Here is a 27,429-nt window from a genome sequence, read left to right as displayed (position 1 = left end):
CTGCCTGCCCGGCCGGCGCTTCCTCGGAGCAAGCCGGGGGGGCTGTGAAACCGACCCCAAACCGCGTCCGGTGCCGGGGGTTTCCCCGAGCGGAGCTCCCCTCCCGCCGGCACTGCCTCCTCCGGAGACAGATCAGCTTGGGGGTAAAGCAGGCCCGGGCCTTTGGCGCCCGTGCTGGCAGGATTGTTCTGGAACTCGGGTTCCCACCTTGTGCTTCTTGTCCTAAGCTTCCTCGTGTCCCATTTATAACCACTTACCTCCCTGCCAAATAAATTTAACTTTTCATTTAATACAGATTTATGGGTCTAATATAGTTCTACTTAAACTAGCTTCTCTTTTAATACAGCCTTACAGCTTTAACCTAGTTTGGTTTAAAGCAAAGCTTACCTTGTGCTTAATACAGGTTTCCCGTCACGCTCGCTCTTCTTCCTAACAGGCTGGGTCACAGTCCTGCTTTCTGCCTTTGTTTTGCTCCACAGAGCACGCAAAGGGTGTTTAATCAGGAAGGGGCTGATCGTAACGTGCTTTTTAAAATTCCTGGAATTCCGCCAAATGAAGACCAAGCCACTTCTGATTCAGGTTTGAGACATGTGTTGGCCAACCCATCAGGTGGCTTCATGCTGGTAATTATGTAGGGGGAAAAAAGTGACACATAAGTATCTGCCGGCTTTTGTAAATTCCAAGGAACTGAAGGGAAGTTTCTATTTTGTCAAACTTTTCAGCTTGGCCTTGGAAATCTAGCCCCAAGTAGGCAAAAGACATACTCTCTCTTCCTTCTGCCCAAAGTGTACACAGTTCTTTTGAGAAATCTGCTTTTTTGTTGTTGTTGTTTCTGGTATCTGAGTAATAGAGACTATTTTATGTATTTGTATAGAAAATTTTAATAATAAAAAAAGAGATGTGATCTTATCTTTTGCTTACAGGAAACCACGTGATTCCTGTGTCTGAGACGCTCAGAAAAGCGCCGTGTACTCAGCAAGTTTGGAAATACTCGTTTGCCTGCTCACTTGCTGTCCACAGGCATTTACACTGTTGCAAAGATGCCAAGAGAAAATGGTACTTTTTCCGGAGTGTGTTTTGGACGGGGTTTTTTTTCTTTCCTTATTTTGAGTGCTGTGTACGAGGATGCAGGCTAAGGCAGGTGGCAAATTGTCGTCGCTTCCCTCAAGTAATACCTATAAAATTAAGCAGGAGGACCCCTCTGGCTCTCTGGGGGGATGATGCCAGCTGCGATGCCGTTGAGCAGCCGCATGCCAGCACTGTTGCTTTCACCTGTTGCCACCTGTAGGATCCTTTTCTCTGGTAACAGCTCCCTTGCTGCTGATGCTTAGGATTTAAAGGAGGAAGATGCACTAAGGCCCTCCTTGAATTCTTAAAGGGAATCTCCTCCAAGAATGCTTTTCCCGGAGACATGTGTGGCCCAGGCAGCATCCTTACAGGATTCGGTTTGCATTCTACTATATAGCAAGACTTAAAACACACTGCAGTTGCTGATGTAGGCAGCTATCACAGCACTCATGGTGAAGACTTCTCAAAAACTGTTAGGTTTTTCACCTGCTCTTTGCTCTCAGTGTTTGGCACGACTTCCCCCTAATTATTTTTCCTGACAAGTTACATTCATTGTCTTTAACCAGGCTGAGTAGCTGTTTAACATTATATATACATATATATCTGCTGCTGCCAAAAAGAGGCTCCATCAGGTCTTGGCTTTGCATGTTACTTGATGAACCCATTGACATCCCATGCTCCCCCTCAGAGCCGAGGGCATGTTCACGCTCCCTCTGCAGCAACTGCCCTGCTATTGTGTACCCAAGCGCTGCACCCGAATATGTGAGGAGGGGTCACAGCTCCGTGCCAAGGGGAACAACATAGGGTGGGTGAAGCAGCCTCGAGGGAACGAAACGCCACGTGCAGAAAGAGACGGAGGCTCCTGAAGGGTACTTTCATTATCGATGGAAACTGAAAGCAGCAGCTGCCACCATGCTGGGCCCCTGCGGCGGGATCTCTTTGTTAAGAGGGCCTTTTTCTGGTGCTGCTCCTTAGGCACACGTGGCTGATCTGTGCAGGGAGTGTGACCCCGCTGATCTCGGAGGGCTCTCCACCCAGGGCCAGCGTAGCTCTTTGCCACAGCAAGCCATACAGGAAGGCGTCTCTAGGAGAGCGGTTGTTCTGGCCGTAGTTTATAAAATAGCAGAACTTCTGGGTCCCTAATTGAGATCAGGGGCTAACCAGTTTGCAGTGTAAGCCACGAATGCGAGCCAAGCTCCTGTGTCCAGGAGTCCAGCGCTCGCTTTCCATATATTTATTTCTCTTTTGAGAAATCCTTGTGGACTGGCCTTTTGACGCCAGAGAGATCCCGCCCGGGTAACCGCAGCTTTCTCCCACTACTATTTAAAAGCAGGAGACCAAGAGGACAGGGAGAAGTATTTGGTTTGAAACGTCCCCAGAGAACTGCCGGCCTACAGAGCTGCACAAACAAAGGGGCGAGCTGTGTCACTCCAGCCACCCAAGGCGCAGCCTGCCGTCCCCAGCCTCCCTGCGCTGCACGAGAGGAAATCTGAGGCCCGTCATCCCCCCTGTTGCCGTAATAGGTCTGCTTTAACCCAACCACCTTACAAACACCAGGGTTTATCCTTTGTTTTGAAAATGGTTGGGTGGGCAGGAAAGTAAGACTCATTGTGCGGGATTTCCCCGGCTGGGATTTTCCACAGCATCCTGTGTGTATTCTCCCTGTTGAAAAAAAGGCACAAAGTCTTATGATTTCCCTCGCAGTCTACTTAATGACAGTAATGCTGCTGACTGGATGTCATTTCTCTGGGCTTCAAGCTCCTGACACTTACTGAACCCCACACTCACCACTTAGGCTGAACGTCTGCCCTTTTCAAACAGGGGGATACCCAGACGAGATGCCTGTTCTTGACACACGAGCTGGTGAGGTTGAACCTCTGAGTCCTTCCAGCCTGTGCAAGCGGCACAGCCCCGGAGCTGCACATCGCTTAGCTAACCTTCCCGAGCTGGCACAGTGCAGAGGAGACGTGGGCGTGGTGCGGTGGAGGCTTAAAACACCACAGAAAACTAGCGCAGAGGCGATGATGTCATTCACTCCTTATTTTACTAAACACTGCTGTACCAGCATCAGATATTCATGCCAGTACTGCAGGCCAAGGAAGTGAGCTACAGCTACAGAAATGAAATCCTAGTTTCTACAATTCAGTTTCCATTAAGTTCACCTCTTCTTGGCTATTTATTATAATTTCTCTTCACAGAGAATCTGAAGAAACAATGTGAAACGCAGAGAAAAGAGGACCGTGTATTGGGGCTGCATCAAGACGGGTTTGTTGGTATCTCAGACAACTGTGATGGGCTCCGAGTGTTCCAGCAAAAGAGAAATTGGAAGTCAGGCCCTTTAACACCTAGCTTTTTATCTCCTCTCAAGATCACCTTCCCTCTTTAATCATCGACCGTGTGAGTGAACGCAAGGGAAACAAACGGTAACTCCACCAACAAAAAGAAAAAATAATTAATGACTTTATTTTTTTTTTTTTTTTAGTTCAGTTGGCCATCTGAGGTGCTAAAATCTCAACACCAACGAAGCAAGTGTGCATAAAAACAAACGATAAAACACAACCAAACAGAAGAAAACAGGCTGGAACAGAGTTGGGGTTTTTTTTACAGGTAGGGTATACGCTTTTCTGTTAATATTCCATACATGCCAACCGTAAAAGCCTTGAACAATCTGAATATCAGAGTTTGCTTTCATACAAAAGGGAAGATGCCAAAGCAGATCCCTTCACCTGGATTAGACTTCACACACACACGCATGCACGCACAGACACAGAGCATTTAAATTACTGCAATGCCATCAGAAGATGGCATCCTCCCCTTCACATCTGCTTTCAGTGACATCCTCCTCTGCCTGGCTACCCTGCCTATAGCAGTACTCTGAGCAACCCAAAAGCGGGAACTTCTGGAAAGCTTCTAATCTCTGTTATTTTGCAACGGTCAAGAGCCAGCCATCTCTTTCGCTGTGAACTATATACAGGCTGGTTTTTAGTACGCTTTAGAGTTCTCTTTATTGCAGACAAGTGACGACTGAAATTCCCATAAAGCCATACTGTGGCTTTTCAGTTTGTACACAGGAGATTTTATAATGCAACACCTTTCTCATCCACTGGTGTCTGGTGTAAACGCTTAACTGAAAAGTCATTTTAAAAGAATGTTAACCAAACAAGGTGTAGCTGTGAGCGTTTTAGGAACAGCTGCTAAGAAAATGGAACTGCCGGCTGCTCTAGATCATGCAGTCTAGACCACTTATAATACTTCATAATGTTCAGGATTAGGATGTATAAAAATATTAAAAACCACCAGAGTGCACACAAATGTGGTGACTAGCTCTATGCAAGCACCGTGTTCTAAGAGAGGCCTAGGCATTGCACAAAACTCAGATTCTTGACCATGGGGGTAACCCAAGGATCCACTGGTGTCTTTACATACGAACAAATATTTACATCAAATGCAGAGACGGATAGAGAGAAGGACAGACTTTTAAAACTTGCGGTTTGCTCTAAAATGTGTTCAGCAACACAGTTTGTAACATGCCCTAGCGAGACCATGGGGTGTTGGTTAACTGAAAGAAAAAACGTGTCTGGAAGTTGGAGCTGAAATGTCACCTCCCCACGCATAGTTCTTTGAAGCTCAGGATTTTACTGGTGAGTTTTAATGAAAACATGATTAAAAGGAACAGAACAGTTTAAAAAAAAAAATTGTACTGTGAAAACAGCAGATCAGTTGTTTCAGCAGTCCTCGCTCCCCCATCCCCATTTGCCTCCTGAGGTGGTATCCCCCTCCCTTCCCCGCAGGGGACTGAAGCGCTTGCCCCATCCTCAGCGTGCCCTTTTCAAAACGGACACAGGTAGGTTCCAGGCTCTGCTCTCCCCCTACCTACTGTGGGGAAGAAAGGGCCAGCCCCGGTACGGATCGTGTCACGTGGGGATGGATGCCCTTGCGTGCCCACTTCTGGGAAGCTGAGGGCCTTTTCGCTCCCCGCACATGCAAAATGGACACACGTCATTGAATGCACACGGCTGAGTCACGTGCTGCTGCCCACGTGGGCAGCACAAAGAGCTAGAACATCCTACTTGGATTCTGATACAAATAAGGGATCTTGTGGTTACAAGAGCCTTCTGCAGCTTTAAAAATATAAAATTTGAATAAAAATATTCAGATAGTAAAAAAACCCAGTATCTGATATGCAAGTCATATTCTTAAAGTGCAACTGAACAGCAAATACAAGTTGTGCCTTTTCCAACCATTTTGATATAAAAAAGGCCTTTTAACGTTCCCTTTCATGTATTTTTCATTAATTTGTGTGTACGATGTTAGCTCTTCATTCTCACTGCTGGAGGACTTCAGCATAACCTAGAGTTCAGTTTTGGAACATGTGGTTTTCCCCTGCAATGGGGCATTAGGCCCTCAAGCAGTATCACTCTTCGGCATTGCAAAGATCTGGCTAGCGTCCCCAGCGTGAAAGGGACAAGTAGTAAACTGGTGTTTCTTCTTCAGGATTTTTTTCTCTTCTTACAGCTCACATTCAATCGTCTTTTAAAAATTAGATGTGGTCCTCATACCTGGTGCACTATAAAATGGACTGAGGCCAATTCTCTGCACAAGACAATAAACTACGTTTCCGGCTTCCCTCTTTCTTCCCTCCTCCTCTCCAGCTTCCGCTGGCCCCTCAGATGCAGACTATGTAAACTACCGCTGCCAGTTCGACTTGTGCAGCTGGCCCCTGCACTGGCATACGGGGGTAACTCTGCTTGTTGGACACCCTGTTGGTACGCCAACACGCCGTGATGCTGGTGTAGCAGGTACCGCTCGCTAACATGCAATTACTAAGTGGCACTGCAGCCACCTGTCTGCTTGGTTTCATGAACGTCTGGATTGAATTTGTAAGGCCTTAGCAGTAAACACCACGGGGGATAAAGGGAGAACGCTTGAGGCAGAAAAAACATGTTTCCACAATTAACAACCAGCACCGCTCAGGGTTGCTGGAGTCAGTCCCACCCATTGTTCCTCAGCCCGATGTATGCTCCCGAGTCAGAGGTGAATTTGGATCGTGGACCCTGGCTTACACAGAAGACCTCTTTGAAGGAGGTAGAGCGCCAACAGCAAGAAACCACATTAACTTCTGTCCTGGGGCAAAAGATTAAAGGATGTTCAGCCCTGTTTGGGGGCACCTTGCACCTACATCCTAAATTCAAGCTGAAAGGGTCAGTACGCTGTGTGAATATGCTTGGGAACGGGACACTTTCTCAACGACATCAGGGAGCCGGCTTAGTACATCTTTAACAAGAAAAGAACACAGTCAGCATCCCAAGGGGAGAAAAACTCTTAATACCTCTCGTTAAGGATGGGACGCATACCCGACGCACAGTGCTATTTCAGCTCTGCGGGACAGGTTAAGGATGTAGTGTGCTCTGGGAATCTGTCAAACAGTGACTGGTGCTGAATTGCTCGGTGCATGTCCTGCTCGTTGCTTAACGGATGACTACCACGAGTACCCTCCTGGCTGAAAAGCAGCAGCTTCGCTGGCTGAGACATAAGGAGCTTCTTCCAACAGATGCGGCAGGAAATGTGCTATTTTTGTTTTCACGAAGTCCCTCTAAGCTGTATCTCAGGAGTGTGAGGGTCCCCTCTTTCAGTGAGAGAGAGACATAAGGGATACTTCTACCTCACAGTTTTGGCTTTCTTGTTATAAAAATGTAAAATGTAAATAAATTACAGGTTTATTAGTCCAACAGAGGGAATCTGCGATGCAGAAGAAAAGTATGCTAGGAACACAAATAGATGCTTACAACTCCATGAGCGCGCAGGATTTTGTCCTAAAGGAAAACTTCTAGGGCAGGATGCATCCGTGGGTCCAAAAAGGCTGCCCTTGCTGTGAAGCAGGGACCAATCCGCAGCAGTGTCTTTCTCTAATAGAGTTAAAACACCCCCTCCACAATCAAGTAAGTGTAACAATCAAATTATTAATAAGAACACTAATAAATAGCCACAGGTAACAACGTCCAGTAATTTAGAAGTGGAAGTTGTAGGATGTAGCAGGCACACACACCCATCACTCATCCATTTTTTTCCTAAAAGATACAAAAATGAATCTTCTTTCAAGTATTAAAAAAATAAGTTAATTGACATAAAAGGGTCAAAGTGACTGAGGGCCCAGGCAGGTCTTAAGCTTCGTTTTCCAATGTGCAAAAACAAAATACAGAGAAAAAAAATAAAAACACTGAAAAGTCTTAATGGTGGGTCAGTCACTTAAGGGCCTCTCCCTTAAAAGGGGCCTAACAGCCAAGGAATGCTGCCTGGTAACACCCCTTCCTCAGCACACACTCACCGCTGCCCCACAGTCAGTATTTTCCAGTGTCAAAACAGTGACAACAAAAACAGAACAAAGAAGCCCACCAGCCTCTGAGCTGTGGCCGTGAAGACTAAGGCCAGCAGTAGCTGTCTCTCCAGTGTATAGCAAAGCAGAAGGGCATCTTCTCTCTCTCTTCTTCTCCCCTTTTTTCCCCGCAAGAAGGTTTAGGAGGCTATGACAAGGAGAGAGTCCACTGATGCCCACATCTCTCTAAGAACCAGGAGGCAGAGAGTTCCATCACACATACTAGTAGTATCTTCTCTGTCTCATATGTCTTCATATCCATGCATAACGATCAACTGCAGGTTTCTTTGGTGGGGAGGAAGACTAAAGCAAAGAAGGTGTTGCCCTGGGCTTCTGGAGCTCTCTCGGACAGCTGACTCCACCATACAGGCTGCTACAGGCTGCTGTGGTTTTCCAGGGAGGGTTGCCACTTCCCTCCCTGTTATTAGAACTGGTGTAGTAAAAACGGGAAAGGAATGGACTGCCATAAATCTAGTTTTGTTAAGGGTACTTCTTCCCTTAACCTCCTTCCCCACACATGGATTATTCCTCTCCTTCCTACCACACACACAAAAATAGGGTCCATTGTATAGGACCTCAAGGAGACTCCACAGTCTCATTATCTTCAACTTGGCTTGCAGACATGTAAAACTTAAGCTTCTGGAACCAACACGCTTATCAAAAGGCTTCTGAGTGCTTCAAACCAAATCCCTGCATGCTGTCGGACCCTTCGGAGGTTTCCCCTTCAACATCTTCCTATCCATGTAATTCTGGCGAACTCAGGGTAGGCCAACTGGACAACACAGACCAGCAGAGGTAAATGTGTTAAGCTCAGGACCAGTTCAAGCTAAAACCTTTGGAAAGCATGACTGCCTCCAGGTCCTTGTCTTCTTCTTTTTCTCGAAGCCGTTGCTCCTCAAGGAGAGCCACGAGAGAATCTCTCTGCTCCACTACTTCTAGCATCTCATTGAGGATCCTCTTCTCCTCTGAGAGCTCCTCATCCGTCTTCAGATGATCTGCAGAGATACCAAAACCTATCAGCACACACAAGGCTAGAAATACGCACACACGGTCTATGAAAATTTCCCTTTTGCTCTCACCTTCTACTGCCATCCTCTCCCGGAGTTCCTGCTGTAATCGACTCTGCCGGTCTTCCAGTTCTAGCTCCCGAGCGCTGAAAAGGAAACATCAAGAATCCAAGTTCCGGGTATATGAAAACACTCCATACATTGCTTCATGTCCATTCTCAATTTCTGCTCCCCCTCTAGATATCTGCTATGCATTTTTGGAACAACTCTTAAAACACCTAAGATATATAACTATATTTTTAAAGATTTAGATGTACTTTCAGCATCACAGGTTCTTTACCTTCACCTAGGAAGTGCCATACTGAAAGCTGAGTGGATTATGGGTGGGATTAAATCTAAAATGGTGTGAAGGAACAAACAATTCTGCTATCGCTGCAAAATTATACTTTACCTCTATGTATTTCCTGCCAATTCTCACTCTAAAGACAGAATCACTTAGCAACCAAGGACATGTCAGGCCATTGCCTTTCCAGACCCCAATGCAGACAACACCTTAGGGCTTTTCTGACACAGGCACCACGACGATCAGCTTCCACACTGCCTGGGTCAGCTGACATACTCAGAAACAGATTTCAGTGAATTTGCAGCATGGGGACTGAGGAAGTTCCCAATCTCATAAGCAGGAAAAAAGCCTTATCAAATGAGCCCAAAGGAGAGGCACTGGGGTCCCGCTACAGGCAGAGGGGCCACATGGCAAAGGTGACTGAATTAACACTTTTGGCTACTCTACCAAAACTAGAAGGAGTCACACGTTATTTCTGCGTAGCTCGAAAACACTTGCGTGATCAAGATGTGTTTTATCCAAGAACAGCTTGGGAAGGGCTTAGAGCTTTAAACACTCATCTGTACTTCTGCATGTGCACAAATAGTTGGAACTTTCATTCCTTATTGCTATTATTCCTTCCTACCACTCTTCTGAAATGTACTTGGATTCATATCTCAGCCATGAATCGGGCTGCTGACCTCCCGGCATTTTAGGGAAGACAGTACTGACAGATCTTCCAATACTATTTGTATCTGAAGCTTTGCGCATTCACTCACAATATCATCAGTTCCGACTCGTAGCGAACCAAGGCATTCTTCTCCTGCACCAGCTTGAACCACTCCTGCATCAGCTTGGGATCATCCTTCTTACCCATACCTGCCAAAAAAGAAACCTGGTAAGTTTTCAGGTAACGCCCTGCAATCCTTACAAGCCCAAACTGCAAAAACAACAATGGGGCAAAATGTGCAAAGAAAGCCGAGCAAGATGCTGCCAGAGCACTCCCAAGCCGGGTCCGCTCAGTTTGCCTAGAGCACACAGAAGAGTGGAAGTCACCTCCAAAAGGATTCTCTTCTCTTTGGAGCCCGATTTTTTTTTTCTTTCTGATTTTCTTGTGATTGCTTGTTTCTTCCTCACTCTTACTGCAGAAAGCCCAGACTTCTGTATTTCACTTTCCCTTTCATTAGAAGAGCTTTATAGATCCTCATACCAGCTACTTAAATGTATACTCATCAAAAAAACGGATTCAATTACTGCTCCATGTGTTTGACCTTTATTTTCTTCAATTGCACATCCTTAATCTTTTCTTTTACTGGCCAAAAGTAACATCTTGTCTTTTTCCGATAGCTAAATAAATCTTTACTGACTACTCCTCCTAGCCACATATATCTATCCATCTTGAAGATCCCCTCTGCACAGTGAACACGGAAACTACTCCTACTGTATTGCACATCAGTGCTGGAAAGAAAAAGAATCCCCAGACACATTTGCTAATATCAAAGCAGAATACCTCAGGCCTTTGCCACCTAGTACAGAACTCTTAGTTGGCATTTCATTTATTTTAAAACCAACTCCTAAGCTTACTCAGTGGTCCGCTGATGAATCTCATATCTGTCAGGAGTTAGGTGGAATAAATTGCAGAACGCTGTTCCCAGAGCCTTCTGTTGATATTTACCAAATGCAAGAGCTTACCAGGGAAGCTCGTCCTAGCAATCACCTGGTCTGGGCCACCGATTCCACGCTGAGCTACCTGCAGGTCAACACTGTGGCTTGTATCAGACGCTGCCAAGGACACTAGCAATGCGCCTGCCTGCACGCAAGTGGAGGCAGGAGCAAGGCCTCAAATCAAGCTCAACGATATTTTTGGGTTGCTGCATCCTACCAGCTTGCACGGCACGTAACCTAGGCAACCTGAAGTAATTAACATCCCTGTCTGTGTTTGTTATTACAGATACAAACTATCTACATCAAGAGCAAAAACTCTCAAATAGCCATTTTGATGCTAAAAATAATTGAGCAGCAAGCTTACTATTCAAACTCTGGGAAACACTTTGCAAATACCACATTGACGGCTAGTTAATTCAGACCTGTGCCCTGCCTCCACCCTCAGGATCTCAGAGAAGTGCTGCACTGGAACTAAACAAAGGAGAGCCTACAACTCCTACGAAAAGTTCAGCTTGGGCTGAGGATACCTGCCTTTGAAAAATCGCAATAGCAGACCCTTGGGGAACACCAGACCCGGATGTACCACCCTAAGAGCCTCTGGCTCGGTGGACTTTATAGCAGTGTGTTGCTCAGTTCCAAGCATTCCTTTCTGAGCATCTCTGCACAATGTGCCCATGTGGCAACAGGAGAGGGAGACTGTACATGCAGATGTCCAGTGCTGTGGCGCCATGAAAGCACTGGGAAGTCTCCCCATCCTTTCTGATGCCAGGATGTATAGAAAACAAATGCCTAAGAAAAAGCCAAAACCACAACGCTACTGACCTATGGAATACGTAAGTATTTGTAAACAGCCAATGAGCAGAGGAATAATGGGAGGATTGGAGAGGGAGCACTGACAACTGATGTGAGGGAGCACCACAGAAAGCAGAGTAAGTGGTTAGCAGAATTACACCATGAACACACATAAACGACCCCTTCCCCCATGCCTTGGCAATGGAAACTCTACGGCAAACTCCATTTGGGACAGTTAGAGAATGCACTCAGCGGGACAGATGAGGGAAAACTGGTCTAGCTTAAAGGTCTGTTGGCTTTTAAAAGTTCAAGGATGTTTTTGCAAACCAGTCCTTATAAAGACACAGTGTTCCTTTCATCCGTATATACTAATCAAAAGGCCACTTAAGGAAGGAGATTTTCTTCCCTTACCCCACCTTCCAAACATCTTTCAGGAGGAACAGGGAAACTGAAACTGAAGCCACCAAATGAAAACAGAAAGTTTCAAGTGTGACGTTGCTGCTCCCACCACGGCTGCCCAATCTCCCTCCCAGTTGCTACACTTTCCCTAGCACAGCTGGGACTAGCAAAAGGGATACTGTACCTTTACTAACTTGCCACAGGCTCAGAGAAGCTGGTTACCAGGTTGCTACTGAGAAGGCTGGTTTGGGGACACAGCAAGAAAAAGGGCTGGGGATGGGGCTGGGGGCCTTGTGGTCACTAGCTGACTAGTGCTGCTATGACAACCCAGCTGTGGTCAGGGAGAACAGGGAGCGTGTGAGGTTACGTTACCTTCGTGGGCACAGCAAGGGCAGAAGGAGAGAGGTCTACGACGTGGTGTCCCGGCATTGGGCTCAACTTCAATAGGACCAAACGAGGAAGAGGAAGAGGCAGGAGAGGAAGAGGAAGTTGGAAGTGGAACGGAAGAGGAGGAAAGGGGTGAAATAAAAGACAAGCAAAGGACAAAAAGCGTAAGAGTGAGAAAGAAAGGAAACACAAGAAGAAAAAGAAAAAATACAAGAAATGGAGAAGCAGAAACAAGGGATACAGTCTACAGATGAATAATGTCCCTAATAAGCACAGGTAACAGGTAAGAGGTAGACTGAGCTACTGGTGAACTCTTACTGAGCTGTACAAATACCAGGCAGGAGGTTATTGTTACTGTACTTTTTCCTAACGTACATTTTCCAATCACATGGTCTTTAACCGAAAGGTTTGTGAACAAGATGTCAGGACGAGCAGAGATGAGTATTTAACTCCTGCTGATAAATGCCAAATTTCAAGGAGGGTTACAAAAAGTCTCGCCTGCATGCATAAGACACCAGCTGTAAGCAGCCACCCTACCTTAAAGCTTTATCAGGACCATGCTCTTATCATCATGGCAGCATCCACTGATGGTAAAAGTGTCCTTTTTAATGGAAAATAATTTCTTCAGACAGGGAACATCACAGGGATGATCTGATTCATGTGGAAGCAGCCTGCCAGGATCTGCTGTGTCAAGTACGGTGCGTACACATCTACTCAACTGGACTGTTGTGCTTAGAGGGGAAAAGTCTTTTACATGGATAAAAAAAGCGATTCACATCAGGGTCTGCGGGGGCAATGACCAACTGAGGGCCTCGCAGAGTTAAAACGGTGAATCTAAAGCTCTCCCCTGACATTTTCATTTCACAAAGCATTTTAAAGCTTACAAGTCTTGCCAGTATCAGTGACTTACTGAATCTTTTTCATCTTTTCTGTCTCCCAGTGAAGGACAGACATTTCTCATCTCTAAAACGGTTCAGCTGTTTTAACACTGAGAATTTGCTTTTTAGCTGTACTTGACGTTACAGAGATAAACAGTAGGAAAAAACCAGCATCACTAATAGTTACAGGAGAACATATGCACCGGGAAGGTGATGAGCCTGAAACGTCAAGAGCTAGCAGAATGGAACACTTACTGCTCTCAGTGCACAACTGCACCTATAAAGAGGAGGCATTTCTGCATTGGGAAGAGGCATAAACTCCACAACAATAATATGGTAAGAATAACACTCATTTTGGGTAAGTCAGCAGAGCTCTGATATACGTAGTTTGGAGACAGCTTTACAGAACTAGACTGCCAGCGAACTGGAAAGGCTTTAGAAGGGACCATCACAGAACTAGACCAGCACACGGGAGGACACACTGGAGCGAGAGGGAGAGCACATCAGCTTCAAAGCCTGTGACTGAGCCGCGCGGCTTTCTCAGACAGGAAGAAACCTCTGCAGTGGGAGCAGGAAGGGACAACATTAGGAGAGGGGCCGCAGTTGGCCGTACGACAGTTACAAATAAAGCATCGTACCAACATTAGTAGTAGACAGTAGTAGAACCTGAATTCTAGTTGTTCAGAATTTTCCAACTTCTTCATTTAAAATGAAAAAATACTAGGGCTTTTTTTCTACAATTCCCATTTCACAGATTGGGTTACAAAAGCAAAAACAAACAACAAAAACCCCGAACTGCAAAGGCACTCTGAAAAATATGCTTCCACACGAAGCAGAGCTTTTAGTGCATGATACCTATTATATTTTTTTATTTCACATCCTATCTTATTCAGCATGAATTATTCTATATATGCTTTAATACTCTAACTTGGTGCTGGGGGATCAGGAGACGGACATTTAACTATATAGAAAAATCCACTTTGATTTTTCAGGTTTGAGATTTCATTCAGAATTTTGTCTCTGTGTGTGGGGGGGGCGATGTTGAGAACTCAAACGCAGCTATATTTATACAGTTCAAACCATGGACTTGGTGAGGAATACCCAATTTGCCATATTTGATCTGAAAATAAATACCTGGTATGTGAAAATGCCAGTCATCTCATTGTGACATGACCACAAACTATTAACTTTTGTCATCAGTGAGCAAATGGTCTGATCCTAGGAGAAGAGTCCATCTTTGGTCTCCACTAAAAAGCCACAGGACTTACATAGCAGGAGGCTGCAATACAGAACCCATTCCCTGCAATTGTCTTTTCTTCCTTTGCTCTTAGTTGTGCTATTTTCTAAAAGAAATATCATCCTCCCACTCTAGTCTAAGGAAAACGTGTCCTTGAATCAAGTTACAAAGTCCATGGTATCTGCAATAGTCTTGTTACTGGAAATGTTGACATTCTCATTCAGTAAGATAATGAACATAACCTGTACTATTAAGATCCCTTCCAATTACTCCAGATGTAAATTATAGTTGCATCAGTGAATACAGGTGATATGATTCTTACAATTGCTTTGGAAACAACTTCTGTCCAGCCCAGGATGAGTAGCAAGGCTTTAAAAAGTGTTCCTTATGTACTGGAGGTCCTAAACAGCAAAGACAGAGTAAAGCGCAACCTGAAAACTTACCTCTTATAGTTCTCTAAAGCTGTGAAAACCACACCAATTATTATGCTCTAAAATACCTATCGTGCAGTAGGATTTTAAATATATTTTTGAAAACTTCTCTAAGGTAATAGTCATGAAAACTGCCTCCCCACCCTTGCTAATGAAGAGTATCGATACATGTGATACAGATGCCATAAGTGGACTGAAATAGGAACTTTCTAATTTTAAGAGGAAAACTATTTTTCCATATTTCCTGAAATGGAGAAAGATTTTTCACTGACAGGAACAAATCTTTAAGAGTATCCCATGTCACACATTTTTACCATCCATTCAGATGAACTCTTTCAAGAAAAGGCCCCTTGCTGAACTCGCCCAGTAGTATTAGAATAAGAACTATACAATACGCTGGTTCACAATACGGTGTTAAAAAGTGTCTTATCTACCTTGCCCTTATCACTTCTCCAATTACATCATTAAAACCCTTACTTGTCTTGTTACTTCTCCCAAAGCCACCACTAATCCTACAGTATATAGTAGTAGTATTGTATTATTGTTTAGAGAAGAGACATCACAACCTTATGGGCTCATTAAATTAAAAATATGGTCATCACTGCAAGAAATTTTCCTGGCCATGGAGTCAGGGCCAGATGGGAAAAACTTGTTTGATAAGCAAATTTTAAAAAAACCCAAACAAAACCCCCAAAAACCAAAAACCAAACCAATCCCCTTTCTGTCTCCTCCACCACCAAAAACCCTAGGCCAGGTCTGGCAACACAGTTCTTCATCCACAGCGTGGGAGGAAGAGTGCTGCTGGCAGCAACAATACAAGCTACCCACCGCCCCGCTGAAGTGGTTCGCTCAGGAGGAGCTGCAGGGTAAGAGAAGAACCATTTCTGTGACCATCCACTTCTTAGGTTCCGTCTGTGGTGTCAGCAAGAGACTGAGGTGTGAATATGGCCTCTGGACAGAAAATTGTCACTTTTTTTCTCCCAGAGAGGCAAAGCCGCCAACAGCCTGTGTTCATCACAAGTTGTTCTTTTTTCAGTGCCACAAACCAACTTCTCTGAATGCGTGTGACGCTGGCAAGCAGAGGCATTCAGTAGGGCACAAGGGTTGATCAGTAGGGAGCCAGGAGCTGCAGGTTGTTCAGGAAAGGAGTGTGCCCCAGCTCCTGAGCACACTGAACATCTTGGAGGGGTGGAAGCTCTGCCTTGCAGATTAGCCACATCCCATCAATGAAGTAACTGGAATTGTCTTGCCTCTGTGAAAAGAAGCCTTTCCCAGATCTTCCTGGGAAATCTTTCGTGCAACCATGACAAGAAAGACCTTGATTGTCATAGTACCCTTGAGGGATTGCAGATGTTGCTGCGGTGGTGAAAACCAAGAGCCAGGCCAAGAATAAATACCGTAGCTCCAAAGCCTCTTCAAAACAAGGAACATAAACTGTGCAGCCACCATGAAAACGTACCTTCCTTTTCATTGTATGCTGCTCTTTGTTACACAAGCTACATTGGACTGTTGTCTTCCTTTCTACTTTTCATCTACTTATTGTTTAAAGAGCAATACTTCAGACTGGTTTTCTCCTTTTCAAAGCTGTAGCTACATAACACTTCTTCATAATGTGAGGCACAGTAGTAAAAATCATTGATCAGGATGAAGAAAGCACAGCAGAAAGTTTGGTGTGGCAGACACCATTATCACTAAGCTACAGCTCACACTGATCCCTTTCACTATTTGCCTGTGTTCTGTGGTATGAGACCTGTGAAGATTTCTGAGAAGCGGTGAGCCACTGCAAATCAAAATGACTTGAACAGATATACCACAGACCACATGGGATCACATCCTTTGCAAGCTTTGCATCCAAAGCCTTTGACTTCTGTATTGCTGACTAACCAGGGCAGTTTGGAAATCAGCAACCCCGGGCAGGAAATCCAGCTCTGAGGCTAATCTCAGTTCTCCTGAACCACTATGCTGGCACTTGACCTCACAAGCTAACTACATGACACTTTAGAAATTCTTATTCTACTAACAAATTCCATCACTCATTTAGCAGGCAGACTAAGAGCTCTAATTTTAACTCAGTGCTTAAAATAAGGATCAGTCCAAAAGAGATCAGTAAGACAAACTGTGCACTGATCACAGGAAATGTTCTTTCCCACCTTTTAAAAATCAGTTATGGTCAGAAACCTGAGTACTGAAAAATAAAGCATTCCAGCTTTACCATTTGGTGAAGTTGTTCAACAGCAGTGCTGTAGAAGAGCAGAATACAGAAAGCCACCTCTTGGAGAACAGCATCCACATAACTGCAGGTATTATAAACTTGAGGGCAAGGATTCTGACAACTATCCCATAAGCACATCACTCGGTGTGTCTTACCTAAGTGTACTAAGACTGTGTAAAAAATAATATTCTCTAAAGTACCATCACTAGAAGAAACCTGGGGAAAACTCACAGACCACTGAATTGTCACACAAACTGAACCACACCCTTGTTTATCCAGCAGAATAGAGGGGGGGAAAAAAAAGACGGGTAGGGTGAAGGAAACTAGGGAAAGCAATAGCTGGAGCAGAACACACACAGAAATGACTACAGAAGTCTTCTGCTTGTACTAGACCTTGAGGCACTTCAAAATTACACTGATCAAGTTCTGCTTATCAAGTGCTCTTTCCTGCTGCAAATCTTCAGCAAAGAAAACATGTTACCAATTCACTTCAGTGTCAAAAGCGGCTGCAGGCTTGCGAAAACAATGTTTATCTTACAACTCCACTCCTCTTCCAGGAGAGCTGTGTTTACCAATCACAAGAAATCGGACAGTTCCCACTTGAGTGTATCAGACTCCAGCCCTGCAGAGTTAGATCTGCAGGACTTTAAAGGATATAGTCAGCTCAAGCATTTTAAGCAAGCTAGGAAAAAGTGAAGCTGTGTAAAGCATGCTTTAAACAAACTACAAAGAATTAAAAAAACCCTACAATCGCACTTTTTTCCCTCCCGTTTACCTGATGTTCACCAGGCTCTTGTCAAGAAGGGAGAACATAGGTCTGAAATCAGCACTACCAAACACACCAGCCCTCTTCCTCACATCCTTCTTGCCTGCCTTGACATACTCCAGCCAAGAGCAAAGCAAGGTGGGAGCGCGGGGCTGTTTCCTCAGTGATTCCCTGCTGGGTGCACGGCAGAGGAAGCAGCCCATCTGAACGCAGGGGGGAGAAGGGAGGTACGTTCCACAGGCAGACACAAGGAGCAAACTGGGACAAGGAACCGGTGGCTAAGGAGGAACTGAGGCTGGGACTAATTAAGCAAGGATACTAAGAATGCAAACTACTAAAGGAGAAGAGACAGAAAGGAGAGGGGAAAAGGGGTAAGGGGTGAAAGGAGAAGGCAGATTTGAGGAGAAGATACAACCTACAATTTTCCAGACAAATAACTCTCGGTAGAAGAGGGAGCAGAGCCCAAAAATTTTGGGAGAAGGCCAGAGGCAGGGATTAGCCAGCGGGGGTGAACAGGAGGTCTGAAGGGTAGAATACGAGGATTTCTTTGCCAAGAAGGTAGGATTAAAATGAAATGCCTGAGAAGCAGAAACTGGGACTGAGAATGAAAATGGAAGTGGGGTGAGGAGCTTTGGACGGAAAAAGACAGGATTAGGACAAGGACTGTCTGGAAAGAGGGAACAAAACAGACAAAGAGCGTATATCCACTAGAGCACTATATCCTTCCAGCGCCTGGCTCAGAAACAGTGTTTTCAAGTCTCACCATTCCCCCAGCTGCCAGCAAACATCTGTGAAATCCACTGACCGTGTCCCATTTCCTCTTCATGAGGATCTACACAGAGGATGGCAACCTAGCATTGCTATCGGTTATTCCATAAGGGCATGAAGCAGAGTTCTCTGCGGTGAATCTAAAAGGTCACACATCTGTTGATATATCAACATAATACCAAATCTTAATTTCAGTTGACTTTGCAACCTTTGTGATGTTCTTTTAACATAACTGCATATACACATAGGAATAATTACTCAGAATTGAAATGTGACCACCATCTGTAGCGTGAAATGAAACATCTGCTTTACAGCAACGGTACATGACATTTTAGAACAGGAAGAGAGGATTATGGCATCTGAGCAGAGCAACGGGGGTAGTTAAGATAGCAATCTGTAATCCTGCAAACTGGACCTTGACCAAGGATGTCAGAAGTTACCACTCCCTTGCAGAAGTTGTTGCGCAATCTGTAACCGCAACTCATAGCGTAAAGAAAATACAGAATAAATGATTCAAAAATTCAAATAATTCAAAAATTATTACCAATTTACAGATAACTTTTCAAGGTATTTTGCAATTTTGCTTATCGTTCTACTGACAGCATGACTCTAGAGTCATGCCTATGCCTCAGAGACACAAGTTGCCAGTAGAATAATTAACTACACAGCCATCCGAGCTGCTTACAGCACTCAGCAGGACCACGCAGCCACACGGCGCTCCAGGGATTTTAATGGCACTCCATCCAGATGCAGCATCCTGTGCAGACATGTTAATTTTGGAGCCGAGCTCTACATCTGCCACTGAATAGTGACAAGTACCATCAGAGCAATGTGTCCCTTCTAGCAAAAGTGTTCTGGCAGCCCCAAAAGCAAATATAAAGCATATTACAGAGGCAACGAAACAGTACTATAAAGCCACATACTTCCAGCAGGCTATACTGGCTTATTGCATTTAAAGGGATACTGCCCAATACAGTTTTTTAAAGTTTGTTTCGAAAAAGGTATTTTTGAGATGAGCAGAAGCTTGGTACAGTTTTAAAATATAGCAACGATTTTTAAAAAAACATGAACATTGTCTTTGACTATTGGAAGCCCAAGTGACTGAGTCACCACATGAATAAAACCATCCTGTTACAGAAGATCAAAAATGACCTCTCTGGGGTAACTGTCTGAGCTCAGAGAAATGGAAAAAACCAACATGCAAAAAAAGATAAACGATTCAATTTTCAGTTAAGATTTTCTGCAACACAATAATTTTTTAAGTGACAGTGTCCCTTTAAGTAAAGATTATTTTGCTTTTCTTAAAGCCACTATTAGTGATTTTGATGGGCTTGCTGTCTCTAAAGAGGCATTAGGAGGAGAAGCAGGAGGAGGGAGAGGTATAGTGGAAATAGCATTAAATAGGGATAAGGGTCTGTTAAGTGTAATTCAGCGTCAACCCTTTTACAGCTCCTACTCTATGCTCAGAAGGGTATGTGCCAGCCCTGACAGGCATCGCTAGAAAGAGGGTTCAAAGTCTCTCTGCAGACGACACCTCAGGGAAGAATGCCAGAGGGACTGAAAGTGAATGAAGCACAGGGCTAACAGAGGACTATCACATCAAAATTAGCACAGGGGAACTGGGCAACAAATTAAGTCTATTAAGGAGAACAGTCTTCCATTCTGAAACTTGAGCTTAGGTGGATATTCTGAACTTGGGTGGATGTTCTTCAACAAAAGCTTGTTGTGCCAGGACAATTTGGAGTCATTCCCAACAGACAGCTACAGACAGATACTATGTGGGACAGCCTCCCCTGGAGGAGGAGAAAAAATGACAGTTAAAAGCCTGGGCAAGATTACACTGAAGGATCAAAGGCAGAACACAATGAAATCAGGTGACGACTTCTAGTGCTGAGTCTTGGATGAGGCCTAGAGCGTGTGGATCTTCCATGTTGCGGAGCTGGACTGTAATGCACTCCCTCAGCAAAAACACAGCTTAGAGCAAACAACTTTATGCTCTGAAAGACAAATGAAACGAGACCCTCAGATGACAAGGCAACCAAGCAGAGTTTGCTTTCTCTTGGATCCGCTGACAGATATGTTCATTTTATAAGAATAGATTTAGGGTGATTAAACTAGCAAAGGGAATTTTAATTTTCAAGATGGGCAAATGCTAAACAAATGCCATTTGCAACCCAAAAGTTATCCACCTATTAAGGGATTCAGGAAGTAATGTTAATTAAAGAAATGTTGAACCAGGGTGCAGAGTGATGACCAGCTTATAACTGCTAAGTGAAAAGAAGAGCCAAACACTAGAACATGTGTTTAGCACTAAATGGGATATTAAAAAAAATAACATAGCAAGAAGCTTATTAGCTGTGTAATGATGCAAACTGGGCTGACTGGAAACTCTTACAGCAGATTCCAGCAAAAATGACTGGAACTCTCAACAGTAGATTCTCTCCTAACCTTACAGTAAGACAAAACAAGAAAGAAGTATCTGTCATCTACAAGGATTTCCAAAGTCCCTCGAGGAACCATTTTGTTTTCATTAGATCATCAGCACGCTCTGGCTTTCTTGGAAGACACAAACAAGCCTCAGAAGGGGAAGAGGGAGGCAATGGCATGACTAACCCTTTCCAGTGCTGTTAGCTCTTGGGAGCAGGTCAGTTCTGCTGTCCCCTTCACTTTGAAATATTCTCTTAAAGAGGATTTCAATGGTAGGGTTGGACTTTGCAAAGGAGAAGCAAAAAAACCAGAACGACCTTCCACTGCTAGCAGGGAAGGTGGCTGGAGCGAAAACAGTACATTTTGAAATAATCAGCACTGAGCACTGTGGAAAACAGAAGAGAGAGCCTTACACATGGTTTGTGGAGCATGCCAGGATCTCCTCTTCCTGAGCTGGAAAAGGGGTTCTGCTACAGCCAGTCATGTGCAAGGGCTGTTTCTTCTTGTTTGTGAGCCAAGGATGGGAGAATTAGGTGAAGGGAGGAGTGGGGAGGAGTGTCAGCAGGGTTAGTGTCAGCGGGAGGTTCAGCTATACATACCACCCAGATGCAAGTCGATGAGGTCACTGTAATAAGACTCTCCCCAATAGTCTACAACAAGGAATTGGTGAAGACAGTTATTGAACCAGATACCCACCCTAGCCCCACACAATCAAAGCAATATATGAGAAAAAGACATACAGAAACAAGAAAAAGGCAAACAAGAAATATACAGCTATACACATGGGCATATATATATATATAAAATTATGTGTCTCTTTCTCTGTATATATACATATATGCACACACACACACACAAATATATCACAAACATGTATATTGGGAAGATGAGGAGAAAATTCCCAGCAGGCCAGGCGAGGACTTTCAAGGGGAAAAACCAAAAAGTCTACACAGAGACACTTCACCTATTTCAGTCTGCACCAGTACCTGACCCTGATGTCTTTCCTGTTCTCGTTGAGAAAAGCAGAACTAATCTTGCTGCTTTCGTGCCCAGCAATGTGTCAGAAGGAAGCAGTGTCATTTCTTAGGTCAGCTGCAGGAAAGGTGTAAGGGCTGATTTCTTGCAGGTGACTGAGTGGAGGACGTGTGTGTATGGCAGATGGTTGGAAGGCACTGGCCAAGCGCTGAAGGAATGGCCTCAGTGTAGAAAGGTGGGTATGTGTGTTTCTGCTAATGCAGTACCTATGCCAGAACCTGCACAGAAGTGTATGGAACAGAGACGTGTACGTCCACAGCTGCTAGAGACAGGTACACGAGGAGCCTAGCACTGGGTAACATTTCTTTAGGGAAGCGACAGACGGGAGTACCGAGAGCGCTATTTCTCACTGCATATGATTGACTTGATGTAAAGAGGTGGCTCTTAAATTTTTCAGTAGTGATCTAACAGTAGGAGACATTTTCCCAGCTCTTAAAAATGACTATCAAAATTTTTGCTAAAGGAGGATTAAGGGAGAAAAAAAAGGGCTCCAGAAATTTCTGATTGTTGTATTTTTAAGTTAATAATTGAGAAAAATGAAAAATCCACACAAGAATTCAAAGTCATAAGCATCTCCAAACAGGCGAATGCACTATAATACAAAGTACTGTTACATTAATAGCAATCCCATCCAAGGTGTCTCTTGGGACACCCCAGAAAAATGGGAAAATTCTTCATTGACATTATCCTACTTTACCTTTGCAGTGTGTGCTGGTTTTGGCTGGGATAGAGTAATTTTCTTCGTAGTAGCTCCTACAGGGCTATGTTTTGGATTTGTGCTGGAAACGTTGATAACACAGGGACATTTTCGTTACTGCTGAGCTTACACAGAGTCAAAGCCTTTTCTGCCTCTCACACCACCCCACCAGCGAGTGGGTGGGGGGTGCACAAGAAGAAGGCAGGGGGGACACATTTGGAGTGATGGCATTTGTCTGCCAAGTCACCGTTACTCATGATGGAGCCCTGCTTTCCTGGGGATGCCTGAGCACCTTCCTGCCCATGGGAAGTGGTAAATTAATTCCTTGCTTTGCTTTGCTTGTGCACGCAGCTTTTGCTCTCCCTATTAAATTGTCTTTATCTCAACCCACAAGTTTTCTCACTTTTACCCTTCTCATTCTCTCCCCCATCCCACCAGGGGAAAGCAAGCAAACGGCTGTGTGGGGCTTGGTTGCTGGCTGGGTGTAAACCACAACACAGTGAAATACCATGATGCAAAAGAAAGGGGAGAGGTGGGAAGAAAAAAAGGGGATGACAAAAGCTTAGACCACCTGTATATGACAAACTTGCCCCCTGAAATAGAGCTTATCTTCCGAATCATTCATTCTTGCTATGAATGTGACTATCAAAGGCTGAGATTGTCAAAGATAATCAGAGAGAACATATTAAGGCAATTAAGTAATCATAGGGTGTGAGATCATTTTCTGAATCAGAAGGTAAATGGTAGCTTGAGCATTTAGCTTTTAAAAGAATAAAAGACCAACTGCGCTTTGCCTGAGGCTGAGCCAGTTTAAAAAAGGAAAAGACAAGGAGGTAGCCAAGAAGGTGCAATTATTTGTCAAAATTAAAGTTGACAGTGATGTCCCAAATGTTTCTGAGTCTGATCAGTCGAATATTCCAGCTTGACAACTATCAGATAATGAATGAAATTCCTGGAAAGAGTATTGAGCCGTCTGTACCTACTGCTAGGATCTAAATTAACTGTAATCTCTCAGGAAGACAGCAGGGCATCGCTGGGAAGAATTTATTGATAGCCTTCTCAGTATAAGTCACTCGGCAAGAACATATTAAGGATGATGCAAAATGGATGGAAGAGAGAAGCAAAATAAACAAATTCTTACCTACAGTACTGGTATTTGTTCTTACCACTTTTTTCTAAAAACAGAAAGAGGTCCAGAGGTCAGAGATCGGAGGAATTAAAGTTAATGGAAGACCTCTACAAAAGCAAAATTTGAAATTCTTCACAGACAGAAAAGATGACTAATGGGCCACATGCTAACAGATGATAAATGACACAGAGAAGTAGTTCAGATGGTCTTTCCTATCTTTTCTACAACAGAAAAAGAAGAGAATCATTACAAAATACTGAATTTTTCTTCAGATGACACCACCACTTTATACACTGTCCTTCCCTTTTTAATCTTTTGTTTACATGGTTTCATTACGGGAGGGACCGATCAGAGACCAGACCATGACTCCACACCTTTACACAATGGTACTTACTGAATGCAGCGGTCACTCTTAGGTCAGTATCTTAGGCAAGGCAGACGACAAGAAAATTATACTGCTCTGCTGAATAATTAATGGCTATTGGAGGCAGAAATTAATTGTACTTATGGAACGTGATGCCACAGACTTTAAAAAGAAGAAATTCAGTTATTTTATTGCAAATATGTGTAAAATGTCCATGCAAGACTGGCTAAAGAGGTGAAGCATGGAATTAATTTTTAATCTTGTGTTTCAGTCAACAGGTTAGAACATGCTTTTCCCCTTCCCCCCCACCCCAACAGAATGTGTTTCTTGTTAATCCCCTGAAATAACTGGAAGAGTTCAGGCTGGTGAATTAAGCCAAGAGTGAATAAGCTTCTGTAACCATAATGTATGATCTGTTGACAGAAATATGTTGCAAGAGCAAAGCATAACCTAGAGGCTTCCTGAAGAAAAGAGATTCATTTTGCAAAGAGCGACCTACAGTTTCGTAATTCTGCTAGGAAATTCACAAATACAGAAGCTCATCAAAGACTGCTTCCATTTTGGGGGAGCTGGGAGTGAGAAGTTAGTTACACAAGGGTTTAATTCCACAGTCTTCCATATAAAATACCATTTCTTACTCTTGGTTATATTCTGTCCCCTCTGAACGTTTTTTTAGGCATTCTTCTATCATTCTTCAATGAGAGAGCATTCCACCATGAAGAATGCTCTCCCAGCTGCTGAGATTTCCCACTTGTGCTGACATGTCTTATGTGAAAGTCATTTAGCAGCTGAATAATCAAGATGGACTTCCAGATGAAAAGAAGAAAAAGGAAAAGAACAATTAGAGGTAAGAGAGATGGGTTTAGTAAGCGCAGCAACTGGCAGGCCAGAGAATGGAATGGGGCTACACAGAAATACACAGCATAAGGAAGGAGGCACCACCGCAGAGAAAGAGCTTTTGCACAAGGCTATGTTTCTGAACCCACAAATGCAAAAGCCAGTCAGATCACAAAACCACTGAAGTCCTCAGGATTGTTCTCCACACTTGTAGTGCCTATTTGCTTTGGCAACCACTCAGTCCTGCTGCTTTGGCACACCCTTATGGAGCATCAAACATACCTAATCCTGGCCAAGTAGTAATTGGCGGGAAGTCACAACAGACTTTTCCTCTGGTGAAACTTCACTGCTTAATCAAGTTCCATCTTCACAGGCATAGCAGTAGTTCTTCAATCCAAGCAACAAGACAAAACATTTTCCAAACACCTGTTCCACTGTTACCATCTCTGATCTCTGACCCTTGTAATCAGGTACATAATCCTGGGCCTGTCCGGTATACGCACACTGCATTTGCCTGTTGGATATTTGACTCCTTGCAATTGAGAATTCTTTTATCCAAATCATTATACTACTACCAGCATTATCTGAACCAAGTACTCCTCCATTCATATGCTTGCCAGATCAGATGCAACTCATTTAATTTAATGTCAGGTACACGTAACGTTCCTTTAACAGCTTGACATGGGTACCTTCCAGTACACGTGTGCACTTCTGCTCTGCACAACGCTGTTGGAAGTAGCCAGTGTGCTGGGCTGTGCAGTGAGGAAGATGTTCTGTGATGGTCCCTTGTAAGGACACTACCTTGATAATCCAACACAATAGAGAAAGCACACACAATTTCACAATTACTTCCTTAACATACAAACAGGGTTCTTTTACAGTAACAGCTTTATGTTGAATTGCAGCTAGGAAACCCCTGCAATTTCTAGCTGCAACATCCAGTAATATGCAGAAACAGTCAAGGAGCATTATTAATAGTTGGAGAATTATCTCCTAAGCCTCAGGCACAGATAAGTGAAATTCCCTAAGTCTCTGCCAACAGAGAAGTCCTGGAATTAGAAGAAACACAGGAAAAACAAGGCCTCAAAAAGATAGTGGAAAAGGGAGAATGGATTCACATTGGGCTCTATCTCTAGGCTATAATGGCCTACTTGCCTCTAAAATCCAAGCAGCTATGGACTACTGCACAAGCACTTGATAAGAAAACATTAAATAGCAAACCAAGTTCTGATGGATACCTGCTTCTCCCCGAAGAGCCTTCTCCACCGCAACCCCTCTCTCTTCGAGTTGCCTCTGCTTCTCTTCCACTTGCTCAAGTTGCCGCTGGATGATCTGTTCAGAGAAGAATGGAGCAGAAACTCACCACCAGCAATTCTCCTGCTCTGTCTACAGCACTCATTCAGCGCTACGTGACTTCAGTCATATTGGCTTTTTCAGAAACAAGTATTTGTATTCAACAACACACTGCCAGAAGCTAACTGCTTCAAAAGCTAGCACCACAGTCCCTCCAGTGACAGCATCCTCCCCGCCCCTTGCATCCTATCTCTTAATTTTGCAAACACCTTGATACTCACTTATTTGCTACAACTCCGATCACCTTCCTAAACACTGAAGTTAAAGGTGATGTTATTCAGTCAGCTGAGCCCCTGTCTCGAGTTTTAAACAAACCCCATCACCTATAGAAGATGCCAGCAGCTTTCCAACAGATTCTCTGGTAAGTAAAGGTTAATTTGGTAACAGTCCACCCAGCAGCATAATCTAGCAAAGCAATGACAAGTGCAGGTTCATCAGGTATCATCTGACTATTGCTGTTCCATTCAGTGCATGATGCTTTGCTCATCTCCAGCTATAAAGGTGTTATGGTCGTTATTTTTTTCACTGTAAAACTATCATGATAGGTTTTAGCCATTCCTCCCATGCCTGTGACATGGTATCACATTTGAAAGAGGCAGTAGGAGCAGGGACAATCGTGTAGAAATAGAAGAAAGTTCCATCTCCGGATCTTCTTCTGACACCCTCAGAGGAATGCCAGAATCATGGTGCTTTCACACAGAGTTAACTGTCTGCCATGACAAGAAGACTGTGAGACATTACCTGAGCTCTGTGTAACCTCTTTAGCTCCTCTTGCTTGGCTTGTCTACGGGCAGCTTTCTGCACTCGCCGTGTCAGCTTGGCATTCAGTTCCTCTTCTGTATAGGCTCTCTGAAGGAAGGAAAAACAGGGGCAGATTTTATTTGCATGCTCAGAGGTATGGGGGGGAGGAATGACCATTTTCTCTTCCAAAAGCTCAGAAGGGAGGTGTTCTGTCTTTGCCATGGCCGTGTCAAAAGTCAAGCTTCTGTAGGCAAAGGTGTTCACAGTGCAGTGAGCAACAATTTCAGGGTCAAATCAGGAGTGAAGAAGCATATAAGCCAACTGCAAAACTGTGATTTTTACATAATGTCCCACCCCTGTCTTCCGCTGCTAATGACACCTCTCCCAAAATATCTAATAAATTTTTATTCTATTTCACGACAGGTTTAGCCAAATGGATTTAGGTAAATCAGTGAGCACCACATGGGGGGGGTCACCTTGATTTCATTTTAAAGGAGGGTAAAGGCATGTCTACACAAACAGTTACACCAGTATAAGGTAA

General features: G+C 44.0%; 1 protein-coding gene across 11 annotated transcripts in view; it reads right to left on the bottom strand.

The window, feature by feature from the left end:
• Window positions 1-3,663: 3,663 nt before the first annotated feature.
• Window positions 3,664-27,429, bottom strand: part of MICAL3 (microtubule associated monooxygenase, calponin and LIM domain containing 3) — a 160,519-nt gene continuing 136,753 nt past the window's right edge. For all 11 annotated transcript variants that reach the window (XM_035903349.1, XM_035903358.1, XM_035903348.1 and 8 more), the window contains 5 exons: window positions 26,889-26,996; window positions 26,033-26,126; window positions 9,550-9,649; window positions 8,521-8,594; window positions 3,664-8,436 (listed from right to left, as the gene is read on the bottom strand). In XM_035903349.1, the coding sequence (XP_035759242.1) occupies window positions 8,252-8,436; window positions 8,521-8,594; window positions 9,550-9,649; window positions 26,033-26,126; window positions 26,889-26,996 (561 nt within the window). In that variant the 3' untranslated portion in view covers window positions 3,664-8,251. The remainder of the gene's footprint in view (window positions 8,437-8,520; window positions 8,595-9,549; window positions 9,650-26,032; window positions 26,127-26,888; window positions 26,997-27,429) is intronic.

Source organism: Egretta garzetta, unplaced genomic scaffold (assembly GCF_000687185.1).
Source record: "Egretta garzetta isolate BGI_Z169 unplaced genomic scaffold, ASM68718v1 scaffold511, whole genome shotgun sequence".
NCBI lineage: Eukaryota > Metazoa > Chordata > Aves > Pelecaniformes > Ardeidae > Egretta > Egretta garzetta.
The sequence above is the reverse complement of the archived record's forward strand: the minus strand, read 5'-3'. Positions and strand labels throughout refer to the sequence as shown.